The following is a 14,864-nucleotide window of genomic DNA, read 5'->3' on the forward strand; positions in this document are numbered from 1 at the left end:
CGCAAAAAAAACATGCGCATCTTGAATGCAGGCTATTGGTTAAATATCTCTAGTGAACTAGGGGTCTCATGTCAGTTTTGGTTTGTACATGAAGCTCTTGCTTTATCACAGTAACATAACTCGTAGCTGCTACAATAACACTTGATGTCTCATAACTTCATCATTATTTCATTTTTTTCACATACCTGTTTCTTTATGTATAAGTTACTGTTGGGCCTGCATGTCGGCCTGTCCCTTCGGATTGTCAGAGAGCAGACAGATCTTATGAGAAAGAAGCTGGGGCTATAGGTCACAAAGCTGACAGGTTCAGAAAGGCAAAGGAAAACGGAAGCAGAAAAACTTTGATTTCACAGGTGTGAGGTGCTTGGTAAATAACACTCTATTTTGGTTTATTAAAATGTTTAATTTTGCATCTTTTTAATGTTTTTTTGTTTGTTTTATTAATTTAGTGATTTAACAAAGCAGGACACAATAAATTGTTTTTTTGTTAGACCAAACTAAAGATTCAACACAGACCACTACCAAAGAGAAACAGAACTGCATCTCTGGTGATGCTGCTCGTCTGTACTGCAGTTCACCGCCAGACCTCAGGACGGCGACAAACTATATACCATGATGTGAAAGGACCGGCGCCGGAAGTTTAAGCTGGCTGGGAATACATTGCTACATGACTACTTACCCGAAAGCTAGGTATGGTCCTCTATTGTCAATGAAAAACACAGCTTTTTGTACAAATAGACATTCTGAAAATTAAACGGAATAGCAGATAACCCCATGGTTCGCTTTAACTTAAAAACGCTGTTTTTATGTGTCGTTACGCCGCTACGACCCACGTTATAGACCGCTGTATCCTTCGCTACGGATGCTCACCTGTTATTAACACCGATATACCATGTTGACCAGACCTTATTGAAAACCATTAGGACGTTTGTATAACTGTTGACAGGTGGCGTTGACAACATAAGTTATAGTCATGGCTACTGGAGCTGACGTGAGGGACATTCTGGAGTTGACAGGAGGGGACAATGATGTTCCCATCAGTAAGAAGGATTTCATCAACTCGGAAAAGGTAAGATCTTTAGTCAGTGTACGTTCTAGTTGGCTCGTTACGTTTGTTCTCTACTCAACATAACAAAATATGAGAGAAACAGTAAAGATCATAATGGAATTATAATAGAAAACTCGCCCGTTTAGGGGTGTACAATCCGAATCATCTATCCCTAATTTGTTGGCTGTGTAATTAGTGTTTTGGTAAGAGGGTAGTCAACTTCCCCCAGTTATGTGTGAGTAAGGTTATATCCCCCCCACCCCCCCTATACATTTTAAGTCAGGCTCAAGTGCTTAGCCATGATACAGAATATTTCATAAATGATGTGGCAAATAATCATCACCCACAGAAAAAAGCCAAGAAGACAACCGAAGCGCTGACCTTCAAGAGGCCAGAGGGAATGCACCGGGAGGTCTATGCCCTGCTCTACTCAGATAAAAAGTAGGATTTTCTTTTTGGGATCTCAATGTTTTTTACTATTCCTCCAGCCATCACCGTCGGTCTCATTACTTCTAGTTATGATCAGTTAGTTACTCTTCCTTATTGTCATTTTTGTGTTTGTCTAGAGACGCGCCGCCTCTGTTGCCTAGCGATACAACTCAGGGCTACAGGACCGTCAAGGCCAAGTTGGGCTGTAAGAAGGTGCGTCCCTGGAAGTGGATGCCTTTCACGAATCCTGCCCGCAAAGATGGAGCCATATTCCATCACTGGAGACGCACGGCCGAGGAGGGCAAAGACTATCCTTTTGCACGCTTCAACAAGGTAAGGAACAGGCAATTTTTTTTTTCATGGCTTGTAACTTTATCATACCTTTTTGGTGTTGAATTGCAGATTTAAAGATGCAGCAGCAATGGGATAAATCCGCAAGGAAAACATTTCAAAACATACAATTACACTTATCTTCATGCAATCAAGACGTGCATGCGGATAAAAAATGGTCTTGCAGCATTTCTGTCGTAGCCATGCATATTGAACATTTTCAAGAAACTAAATAGCAGCATGAATACAATATATTTATCCTAACGTCTGTTTTTTAACATGCATAAACAGATTTCTCCCCATAGATGTTCACCATCTCCACTCCCTGTGTTCCCTGCTCTAGACGGTGCAGGTGCCGGTGTACTCGGAGCAGGAGTATCAGTTGTATCTCCATGACGACGGCTGGACCAAAGCGGAGACGGACCACCTCTTTGACCTGTGCAAGCGCTTCGACCTGCGCTTTGTGGTGGTCCACGACCGCTACGACCACCAGCAGTACAGGGTGAATATATACGCCCACGCACATGATCCACGGTGTGAGTCGCCACCCTAGCCTGGTCCTACCAGAATCTGGTGCTTCGTTTCATTTGCACAGAGAGTCTGGCCACTCTCCATTGACAAACGTTAACTCACTTGAAGGCGGTAGTCTGTCGGGAGTTTAAAACCATTGGATCTGCCCAGTCCAATCGCTAACCTTTGACTACAACTCAAACTAGCGCACGACCTCGACGTCATTGTTCTCAGCCACTCCCTCTGTTTGCTGATTGGACAGCCAAAGCATTGGCTGCAGAAAACCTGCGAATATACCGCAAATCCAGACGTAGTACTGAAGGGAAATGAAAATTTAGCGGAAGTACGTAGGCGGGCGGAGCCAGGCTACCACCACACAGGCATCGTCAGGATCTTCCAATAACTCATTTTCCTTGACATGTCTCCCTATCTCTTGCAGAAGCGCTCAGTGGAAGACCTGAAAGAGCGATACTATTGCATTTGCGGCAAGCTGACCAAGGTGCGCGCAGCATCGGGGGCGGAGCCAAAGATCTACATATTTGACGCTGGCCACGAGAGGCGCAGGAAAGAACAGCTGGATAAGCTGTTCAACCGCACACCTGAGCAGGTCAGTGAAAGGGCTGTACCCTCAAAGTCAACTAGTCGAATCATCGTTCAGATAGCCCCATCCGAGGAATTGTCGGATACATTTTTGGAATCCAAGTCTATTATTCTATTCAACCATTAATTCTGTGTCATATTAATTATTTTTTCTACTACTGCTGTCGAGTTACATCAGTAACAGTCATGACCTCATATTGCCTTTTACCATGAAGCGATTTTCACATTGCACTTCTCCTATTCGACCTGCAGGTGGCGGAAGAGGAGTATCTGACCCAGGAGCTACGGAAGATCGAGGGCAGAAAGAAAGAGCGGGAAAAGAAGGCCCAGGACCTGCAGAAACTCATCAAGGCTGCAGACACCAACACAGAGTTGAGACGTGCGGAGAAGCGGGTTTCTAAGAAGAAGCTCCCCCAGAAAAGAGAAACAGAAAAGCCGGTTTGTTACACAGCACGTCGGCCATGTTCCACTATTAGTGGAACATGGCCGTAAGTGGGATCATAAGTTATTTTCATTTCTGGCAAGGGGTTATAAATAAGGTGTTTATGTCAAACTCTTTTTTTGGGGCAAAAATCTTTCATGTGATGTGAAACATTTTTACTGTCTTGAATGCCTTGCACGGATATTTCCTACATCCTAAGATAAATTAATGCAAAATATTGTTGTAACAACAATTCAAGGAAACAAAATGGCAATGAAAAAATCCTTTAGCTACATTGATGCTTCGAGAGGTTGATAGACAATATCTGATATTCCTGGTTCAAAAGTAGAAACCCAACTTTGACTGCTGATCCGAGTCATTAAATAGATTTTTGTACTGATGGTTTTGATCCACTCTTCAAGCGCGCTTTGAAAATGGTTGTGAGATAGCGATGCAAAGAGCGATGTTCTAAACAGACGGTAACGGCTTTGCGCGAAGCGCAGACACCCATTGAGTAGTATTACCACATTCAATCTAGATTGGCCAGAGATAGGTTCTTGTCTAGACAGAATCTCCCACGCAAGTGTCGTAAAGTCACATGCTCATACGTCACCGGCCGTCCACCTATAAGCAGCAAGGGGTTGTCTGATTTCTTGGATAAAATCCCCAAATGGCTGCCTACCTTTGGAAGATTCTATGATTCCTGGACCGTGCAATCCTCCAAATTGACTTAATTAGCGAAAATATCTAAAGCATCGTAAACTTGTACAACACAGCCTCTGCTCCGCCCGTTGTCTGAGATGGTGGTTACCTGTACCCTGCAGGTACGCCTGCACATCGTCTCCCGTGAACTGCTTTCACTGGGTTCACTGCGTTAACTGCGTCTAATAAAGGGTGAGCCAATAGGGAGCGTGGCGTGCCCTTCGTGATGAGGTTGTGGAGCCCATATATTTATCGTGTGTAAACAGGGCCGACGTAAGCACCATGTTTGTAAGCAATTCATTGATCATTGCAATCGTATTCATCCCTTTATGCAGGCCGTTCCAGAGACAGCAGGCATCAAATTCCCAGACTTCAAGTCTGCGGGTGTCACACTTCGCAGCCAGAGGGTAAGCATAACTCGCTGTTATTCATGAGAACTAGCACATCTGGGAATAGTGGTGACCGTTGTGATGGTAGTATTGTGTTCAGGATTATTCTTGCCCTTTCCTTCCTGTACGGTTGTAAATGCAAGAATGTTCACATGAAAGTCCAACTCGCCTGCTGGGATTTTACACGGTATCTTATTGATACTTTAGATAGAAAACTTAACTTGCTCGTTGTTGGCTTCTTACAATTCTACAAATAAATATATTTATATTATTGAATGATGAGCCGGTTGAATGTAGTGCCATTTTGTTTGTTAGTTAATTTATTTGAAGAACCAGCAGTAATAGCACTAGCAAATAGCACACTCCTCGGTTTTGATGTATCATGTAAGCAAAGGAGAGCGTTTGACCTGAGCTAGCTATCTCTCATTAGCGCTATGATGATGGATGCCGTCAGTGGCCGGCTAGCATCGCTAAGGCCTAGCAGGGCAGCTTGATTCATCTCCAAGACTGATGAGGAGCCGCCGCCGTCTCTATGGAAAATGCATTAGCATTAGCTAAAGGAGTAGCGTGATCCCGCGGCTAATCAGTCAGACAGACTCCAGTGGATAAAGACATTTTGATCTGGCCCGCTGAAGAGCATTTCATTTGAATTAAATGCATCGACGCGGAGGCGTTGATTGTAACGTCCATAGCACCTTAACCTAACGTGTGTGTGTGTGTGTGTGTGTGTTATGATTTGGTTATTCTAGATGAAGCTGCCTAGCTCTGTAGGGCAGAAGAAGATTAAAGCCATTGAGCAGATCCTGACGGAACAAGGAGTGGGTGAGTGCAAAATAACCCTCACTGGCGGCCATGTTGTGCCAAAAAGGGAACTATAATTAATTCATTAATTCAAAACATTTATTACAAAAAGTAGCAGGGGCAGTGAAGCCTGCGCTGTGGGCCCTGAAGTAAACTCTTACTGGTGTGCTCGTGCTCGGGCTGCTGTCCTGACGTCCTGCCTGTCCGTCTGTCCCCCCGGCACCGCAGACCTCAACCCCATGACCACGGAGGAGATCGTGCAGATGTTCAACGAGCTGCGCAGCGACCTGGTGCTGGTCTACGAGCTGAAGCAGGCGCTCAGCAACTGTGAGTACGAGCAGCAGATGCTGCGGCACCGCTACGAGGCCCTGCTGAAGGCCGGCGGCGGCGGCGGGGGCTTCCAGGGGGTCGTGATGGTGTCCACGCCCCAGGCAGTGGAGCCCAACGTGGGCAACAGCGGCAGCGTCACACCGTGCACCCCCGGAGGAGAGGCCCTGGCCTGGCCCGGCCTCATGGACGACATCAAGGTGGAGGCCAAGGAGCAGATCATCGACGTGGTGGGCGCGCCTCTCACCCCCAACTCGGTAATGCCTCTTTAATATATAGATATATTTTTATTATTATACAAGAAGGTATTAAAGTTAACAAAGTTACAATTTAGAACGGGCCTGACTCAGTACAAAGCTGATTTCCAGCAGGTTCCTGTTCTGCACACATACAGCACATAACAGGAACACAGCACGTCAGACATCAGTAGGACAATCACATAGACAACAGACTGAATAATCACAGTGGGCTATAAGCAACACAAATTGAGTGGTCCTGCGTCGTCCTACACTCACTGGAGGCCGACGGCCCCTTTAAGGGTGGTCTTTGGTTTCACGATGCATTAATTAGTCTTTCGGAACTCGGTTGTTCAAAACGTGTGAAGAAGAGGTTCAAGGTTTCAGGACTAGAGTCCGTAATGTGAACCATGTGTGGTTGTTGTTTTATTTGCAAGCAGGCATTAAAATGAACCGTGAGTCATTCCTCTCTCCCGTCTCCACAGCGCAAACGGAGAGAGTCGGCCTCCAGCTGCTCTTCGGTGAAGAAGATGAAGAAACCTTGATGATGAAGATGAAAGCGCCTCCACACACACACACACACACACACACACACCGAGTGGGATGACGTGTCACCCGTTTTCATCACTGACTTAATGTCCCCATGGCCTCCTGCGCGGAGACACAGCTATATCCACTCCTCTAAGTAACTAACTAACTAACTGGGCTCGCTCCATACAAGCAGCCCGCACGCACAAACACACGCACGCGCACACACACACACACACACACAAGGGGGGCACATGGGTGGACACACACACGGTGTCACCCACACGCTATGGAGACAAAGGCTACAACTGAGTGACATTCCATTTCATTACCCCTCCTCGTGGGGCCCTCGGTCGGCACTCTGGCCCCTCAGATGAGGCCCAGATCAACTGTAAATTGCCCGGCCAAGCTAATAGGGCCACGGGGAAGGAGTGGGAGAACCGGCTGGGGTAATTGAAATGAATTGAAATGAAAAGCAGGAAGCGTGTGTGTGGGAGAGAGAGGAGATCCTTAAGCTATCGGTTTAGTTCTGAGGGTTTTCTTTTTAGGGTAATCATGCCATGCTGTTTACTGGCGGCCGGGCTGACTTTTCTGTTTAAACTGTGCTACCTTCAAGCTGGCGTCTCATTTGATATCTCTCTCTCTCCCCCTCTCTCACTCTCTCTCTCTCTCTCTTCCCCCCCCTTTTTCTTTGTTGATGTGACCATTTTGTTTCTGTGTGATACGTTTGTTTTTGTAAAGGAAATGAGGCCCAGAGTTCGCTTGAGGCCTGTGTCCTCAAGCAACCTTGAAGAAGCCTTTTTCAAACATTTAATAAACCTTGTGTTTTTTTTCTACATCTTGGATGGATTTACGTCACAGCAAAGTGCCCGTGTCCTTCCCGCCCTCCTCTGTGTTGTCCGCACACTCAGACTTGAGCTCTTGACTGGAAAACAATTAGTGGTGAAACTATATTTGCTGTGGAAATTGTGAGTTCATGACATTTCTACCTTGGCTGTCGTCCCCTTTAAGTGACAGCTAATGACTTCATTAATATGATAATTAAGCTGTGATCATTCTTAGATTGCCACCGCCATGGAAACTTCATTTGGTTTCTTCCCTCGCATAATATTGCTAATTGCATGTCAATTATGTCATTTAGCCTACTTAGACATTAATTGCTATGCAAATGTTATATAGCATGGTGTGGAGGACTGCCGTAATGCACGTGGATGGGGCTTCAGTTTTCTCACGTATTACCTGAACAAACTGAACTCTTCCAAGAACAACTTACAAAAAATTCCAGTTCTGACAATTGTCACCAAGGGTTTATTTTCTAAAGCATTCAAATAATGGCCCAGTGTACCTGTTTGGATATTGATTATCCAACTGGCTTTTAGATATTCATTCTCGAATATATACATTTTCTCCCTAGGAAATTGTTCCCAAACCTGTTCATCCTCTATGGTATGAGACCCGTTGTAACCCTCTCCATCTCTGTTAACGGTGCCCTGACATTTCCCCCGTGAGACACACACACACACACACACAATCAGTGGTAGCGGTAGGCTAGCATTTCCATCACCACCTGACTTCCTGGTTGTACAGCTCTAATAAGTATCGCTACGGTTACCAGAGTAAACCTATATCCACACACTCTATAAGCCATCGGCTTGAGAGGAGAAAGGAGTAAACACGAGGAGAAAATGGATTCTCGGTGTCTATATTTCATGTTGAAAATTGGCTTGTAAATCCAGCCGGTTTGATCTATGGAACCCGTCATTGCTTGGAAAAACCTCCGTAAATGTGTAATTTCTCCCTTGACGGAACACAGCAAAAGGGGCTATCTTTCTTTTCGGTTCTCCGCCTCCTCTCTCTGTTCTTTTATTTTTTTGGTCGATCTTTCCCAGGCCAGTCTTGGATTAATGTTAGGCCTCTCTTCCTCCCTCTCTCGTTCTCTCTCAACCGCGCTCCCCTGAAATCTGCTCTTCATCAAGGCTTGTCCATTTATCAAAAATAAGGCATCTCCCTCTTTCTCTCCGTTTCTGTCTCCGTCCCAGCCCCAAGTGATATGGCAGGTACCGTGTAAGATGGGCTTCAAGAAGGTGGAGGTTATTAATAAAAAGGTCTAAATTGAAAATGAGTAGGCGTGGATGCATCACCAGTCATGTGTGAATGATAAAGACCACCACCACCACCACCACCGCCCACCATCCCACCTCCGTTTGGGGCAGCATGCTCCTTCAGTCCTAAGAGAGGAGAGGATAGGACAAGGGGGGGCTGTAGCTTTTTGGCGGCACTAATGTGAAAAGCATGATGCAGAACGCCACAGAGTTTCTTATAGGCTGGTTGTGGTGGCACAGAGGTGTGTGTGGGGGGGGGGGGGGGGTGGTGTCTATCTCTTTATCAAGCCTCGATGCCTTAATCTCGGGTCCTAAGAGGTGTGATGGCTGTTTATCATAATTGAACTGTGTCCTGGCTAATCATGGACATACGTCTCTGTCACCGGGCCCGCGCGGGCGGGCGACACCGGGCGTTAGTGATTGAGAACGCGTTTAAGAGGAATGATGCGTGGAGCGCAGGACGTAGCGGGGCGTCGAGGTGGGGGGCGCGCTAGAGCCCTGCTCAAATACAGCCCTCACCTCCGGGGGAGCGTCTGATCTGACGTTGATTGGGTTGTTGATGTGTTTCCAACCCCACATCCGGAGGCGTCGTCTGTGTCGGCTACAATCGTAGATTACTTTTAGGGGAAAATATCTATGTACGAGGAACCAATTTCATCGGCGACACGGGCTGGGAGGGTTTGGTTTTGAACTCAACCCCGCCGCTGAGTGAGCTACGGCTGTTTTTGAGCTAGGCGCCTTTTTGTTTGCGCAGCCCCCAATTCCTATCCCAACTGTCATCTTCATCTCAGGGTTTTCACTCTTCATCTCGTCTGTGTGTGTTTGACTTTGACTTTCATCTCTTCTCCACAATCTGTGTCATCCCCTCCCCCATAACCTTTAGGGAGAAAAGTTTTAATCATTGTGCAGCATCAAACTCCTGTACCCAACGGGATGCCGGTCTCCACAAAAGAACCAAAAAAGAAAAAAAGGGATAGGAATAGGAAACGTGTAATGTTGAGACGGGGACATCGCAAATGCCCGAAGGGGCTGGACAGTGGAAGTCATTTCCAGTGGATTTTTTTGCCTACAATGCAAACCCAATCACAAGTGGTGAGCAGTGCTTACAGCTAGGCATTAACCCGAGTGTCCAGGCCCCATCCCCTGCAGACGGGAGGACTGAGCGGAGTGGAGTGCAGAGGAGAGTCTGCTACTAAATCTGGACTTTCCCCGTCTCTGGAAGTGTGTCCAGTCTGGGGAGATCTTGAAGAGCGTTGCTGGGACACCTTGAGCAGACGAAGACATTTTGGTTTGTTTGTGATTCGGAAAAATCACCAACACACAGAAGAAGTGCTTTATAAAGCTGGCTTTGTTAATGCCGACCAGGTTCATAACTACGTTCCTAATCTAAAGCCTATCTAGATTTGAGAAATACCGTACAAATATAGCTACTGTAGAAGAAATGGGAAAATACACCGTAAAAGTGCTCCGGGGCCTAATTTATTGGTCACACGCGGTAACATTGTGGACGTGACTCCCATTTAACGGGGATAAAAGGTGACTATACCTGCAGGGAACAGGTGCTCTGAAGAACATCTTCATCGACTGGAGTCACCGTCCCCCCGTGTGTGTATGTAAATGAGTGTGGGAGGAAGTGGAGAAATATTAAAAGAGAGGAGACGGAGACACTCCGGGCATCCAGAGTGTGTGAGCCATTCAGGGCGAGACATCTGATTGGCCGCTGACTAGACCCGGGCTAGATGGACGGACTCCATTCTGTTTGAAGCAACACGCCTCTGAAACACAGGGGGGCTAATTTGATTGTCGTGTGAGATAGAGAGGCTCCCCGATGCCACCTGACAAGAGAGTTAGCCGAGGCGGGCAAGTACAGAAAATGTCTTTTCAATTGTAATTCTTCCCAAGAAAAATCCAATTTACCATGCGGATCCACAGCTGTCACGGCGGCAGAATTAAACATTACCCATAATTCACTGGGGTCCCCGAGCAGGTCAGGGGGACGGCGGGCGATGGTAACGCCACTCTGGGGTGCAATAACAAGTTGATTTTAACCCCTCTGACCCCTGTCACCGCGGCCGCCTTCGGGGGAGGGGGGCTGGGGAAAACGCCAGGTGGCTTTGCCCCTCGGCTCTGCTAACAGTGATGGGGTCGGGTACGCACTACTCAACTTCCCCCTGTGCACGAACCTCGCAACTCATCACTCCAGTTCCTACCTTTCACAGAAACAGTTTGTGGGGGGGAGGGGGGGGTGATGATATGTCAGCATAAATGCAATGTTTTCCAGCCCACTGGATCGCTTCCTGTAAAAGCACCATAGGGTGGTGGTGTTGGTGGTGGCGGGTGGGTTTGGGGGTTGTGGCGGGGGGGGGGAGGGGCGGTGATGCTGTGGCAGCCAGTGTCCCAGTGTCATCACCCAACGGTGAGCTGACTGCTGCGCCTGGCTGGCCGGCCACCGCCGGAGCCTCAATTACCTGACTGACGTTTCATTAACGCCTGCAGCTGATCCCGTGGCAGGGAGGCAGTGGGGCGCACAGCGGGAGCAGAGATGGGGAGAGAGAGAGGGGGAGAGAGAGAGAGGGAGAGGGGGGGAGAGAGAGAGGGAGAGAGAGAGGGGGAGAGAGAGAGAGAGAGGGGGGGGGAGAGAGAGGGAGAGAGAGAGAGAGGGGGAGAGAGAGAGAGAGAGAGAGAGGGGGGGGGGGGGGGGAGAGAGAGAGAGAGAGAGAGACTTGCGCATTACATTCTCAGGCGCTGTCAGTGTCACAGGCCTGAGTGCAGCCCCACAGCCACTCATTACCTCCTAGTCATTTAGCACATGGTCGTATTGAGGGGGACGCCAGGCACTAAAATAGAGCTGCCGGGTGTTATCCAGAGACTCCGTTGCTGGGCCACATTATCCACACATACCTGGGTACCCCGGATGGTTTTACGTTGAGGAATCATTAACCTTGTCAGTGTGTGTCTGCGTGAGATACGGTGTATAAGGAAGGATGCCTGGCCATGTCTATATGAAGACATCGTGTTATGGAACGTCACTGTTTTTTATGCCCGTGGTTTGTATTCATTTTTTAATACAATGTTGTTCAGTTTTTCATGTGTTATCGCACAGTAAAAAACTTTGTTTAAGTGCCACATTTTTACTAGAAAATGCAAAATTTGCAGACTTTACGGAATTAGTACTAGGCTATCATTTCACAACTGGTTTGTGTTTTAGTGTGAGTGTGTCTGTGTCTGTTCTGTGTGCATACAGCCATGTGTATGTGTTTGTCTGTACATTGGTTTATGTATGTGTCTGTGTGCAATTGTTTGTGTGTGCGCATGTTCCTGTACTCGCTTGTGTGTGTCTGTGTCTGTGTGTGGGTGTGTGCGCATGTTTCCCGCACTTGCTTGCATGTGTGTGTGTTGCCTGTCTGTGTGGCCTCTCTGGGGGGGTTAGTGCTGTCCATGACAGAGATGATCCAGGGTGGGAGCTGAGCGGGGGGCTTAGTGGGACCCTGGCCTGAGCTCCTCCACCGGGGCAATGCTTGGCTGGCTCCCCCTTTTTCCATTTGTCACCCTGGGCCAGTAAGACCCGCGGAGAGATTAGGGCAGAGCGGAGACACTGGGGGGAGTAGCAGGAATAAGAGGATCAGTTAAGCTATAAACACAAGACAAGTTTGTGTCTCTCAGCCAGTCTGGCACATCGGTGGACAGTAATGACTGGGGAAAGTTCACTGTGTGCCGAGTGGCTCCCACCGCACTCTCCCTGGCCCCCCGTTCTGGAGCCCATGTCCGTCGGGGGATGAGGGGTCTAGCGGTTGTCCGTTTGCTCAGAGCTAGCTGGTTTAATGCAAGGCGCGGTTATGATAAAGGAGGGCCAGCCCAACCTTGGGACCATTAAACAAAAGGAGTGAACTGTTATTAACCCGTTGTGACCCGGACCTAACGAACTGTGACCCCGGTCGCAGAGGAAGCCCGTTTGAACAATAATTAGAAACCCGCGGTATGAAGAACATTAGTCAAATCCTGAGAGCATCTTCATTTCCATATTTTTGAATATTCTACTTAATTATGCAAAGAGCGCCGCAGAGGTAGACGGGAAGTTTCGGGCCGGCCTCATAAAGGCCTTATTAAGAGTGGAGGGGATTAATGACGTTTAATGCGGGGGCAATCAAACATTTAATGCAAAGGCTCTCCTGCAGGCAAACAGTGTTTAAATGAGTCAATTAGACATTCATTATCTGCAGGTCTGCGAGAGGTGTCAGATCTGCATACACGTTGGTGGGGAGAACCAGTCCTCTTTAAAGGGAACTAATGAAATACTAAACAAGTTAACAACTTAGACATGGAAAATGTACAAATATTGATTGCTAGAGGGCTGGTTACGTGTTGTCTTCAAATCAGTGAGGAAATGTGCAATATCCACCAGAGATTGACTCATAAATCATAATTATCGAGTTAGCATGATCTCTCCTTCCAATTAGTTAGGTAGGGCACCAGAGGTGGAATGAGAGTGGGCAACATGGTGGGCACAATTTGAATTGTCCATTTTCCAAAACATGACAAACAAATCTTATTATCCTCCCGCCAAAGTATCTCTGCGGATCCATCGTATAGCGCCCCCCTCCCCCCCGCCCTCCTTGAATTAGCATCAGCGTGACAACCCCCCCCCCCAGAAAAAAAATTAAATAAACACACAACAAAAAACATAGGATGACTTGAATAATGTACCAAACTATGCGGATACATCATTGTCAGCACCCTCCCAACCCCAATAACACCCCCCCCCCCCCCCCAGTTCCTCACCTTCTTTTCTTTCCCGCTCTCCATGTCGTCCAACAGCGTCCTCCACTCTGTCAGTCGCCTCGGCACACAATTACTGTGTGTGATTGCTATCAGGCGGGACGGTCGGGGAGGCTCCCAAATTAGGGGCCTAAATAGGATTTCCTGCATGGCGGAGGGCACCGGGCCGGACATGGTAATGAAAGCCTATACATCACAATCAGGCCGACAATCCTATTCATACTGCAACACATTACTCTCACTCCTCATAATTATAGAGGGGGTGACAGACGGACCTGTGAGGCATGGAGGAGGTGCTGGAGGAGGCGCAGGGTGTGAGGTGGAGGAGGAGGAGGGAGGGGTGTTGGGGCCGGGCCGGGCCGAGCTGAGGAGGGGAGGGGAGGGGCGGGTGTTGTGCTACAGTAGTTTCAAGTGTCTTCTTCTTGTGTCGCCTGCCCCCCTGTGATCCCTTGATACCTGCGGCGACTGGATTAACCGGGGGATCCGCGCTGCCGGTCCACCGCCCTGCTCTGCTGTGATAGATGTGTAATTACGGAGAAGGAGCAAGCACCCGCTTATTTATGTATTTGCACCCCAACAAGAGTCTTTATCCAACAAGGCACCGACTGCATCGCACACCAGACTTGATACGCAAACACACACACACACACACACACACACACACACACACACACACACACATACACATAGACACACACACACACACACATACATTAACACTCACACCGAAAAATGTGTGTACACACATACGCAGAGAAACACAGGCACGCACACACACAAAGCGAGGTGATGAGAATTGAGAGGGACAGACTTGTGATCAATACCATGAGCGGGTGCAAGCGGTGCTGGGAATAAGACAATGGCCTATCAGATTGAGGTTGACTTCTCCTTGTATTTGCGGAAGGCCCGTGACAATAGATTGGCCCAGAAATCCAATGGCACTCGCCAGGAGAAAAAGAGGGGAGAGATGAGAAGAGAGATTGCTAATGCTCTCCAAGCAGGCATTTTAATCTGTGATAGAGGAGGGATTTGGTGAAAGCCATTATCACACAAACCCCCCCCCCTCCTCTTTTGATAAGACCACCTTATCAGACTGCTTCGGGGAGAGAGTGCATTTGCGTGTGTGTGTGGTGGTCTCCGCCACGACAGCTGTGGTGCGCGTGTGTGTGTGTTTGTGAAAAATTGGATATTGAAGATGTGATTAATTGGGCCTGCGAGAGCCCTGCTTTATCGACGTAAATCACCTTAAGAACTGTGTGAAAGCGTAAGCGGCAGAATGTAGATTGAGATCAGTGTAACCCACTTCAGCAGCACTCAAGGCAACGCTCGCCACAAACAGCCAACACATCATTACATCCGCCCTGCACACTGCTCAGCCAAGGCCTGAGGACAGGAACCACCTTGGCTTTCTGTGTGTGAGTGTGTGTGTGTGTGTGTGTGTCTGTCTGTGTACATGTGTGTGTCTATGCATGCTTGTGTGTGTGTGTGTGTGTGTGTGTGTACGTGTATGTCTATGCATGTTTGTCTGTGTGTGTGTGTGTGTGTACGTGTGTGTCTGCATGCTTGTGTGTGTGTGTTGTGTGTGTGTGTGCGTGCATGCGTTGCCCCTGCAGCCGCGCAGATAGCTCTCATCTCACACAGGGATCCCCGGCCGGGCCTCCAGAG

General features: G+C 48.0%; 1 protein-coding gene across 1 annotated transcript; it reads left to right on the forward strand.

The window, feature by feature from the left end:
- The first annotated feature begins 619 nt into the window (after positions 1 to 619).
- dmap1 (DNA methyltransferase 1 associated protein 1) lies at positions 620 to 7,157 on the forward strand. The gene is made up of 11 exons (XM_079739678.1): positions 620 to 690; positions 947 to 1,069; positions 1,398 to 1,489; positions 1,615 to 1,810; positions 2,151 to 2,309; positions 2,757 to 2,924; positions 3,170 to 3,355; positions 4,376 to 4,447; positions 5,179 to 5,251; positions 5,459 to 5,814; positions 6,279 to 7,157. Exons 2-11 carry the CDS (start codon positions 974 to 976, stop codon positions 6,336 to 6,338), a joined length of 1,458 nt encoding a protein of 485 aa, XP_079595804.1. The 5' UTR covers positions 620 to 690; positions 947 to 973; the 3' UTR covers positions 6,339 to 7,157.
- Positions 7,158 to 14,864: the final 7,707 nt, after the last annotated feature.

The sequence above is a fragment of the Pollachius pollachius genome, assembly GCF_949987615.1.
Source record: "Pollachius pollachius genome assembly, chromosome: 7".
Classification (NCBI taxonomy): Eukaryota; Metazoa; Chordata; class Actinopteri; order Gadiformes; family Gadidae; genus Pollachius; species Pollachius pollachius.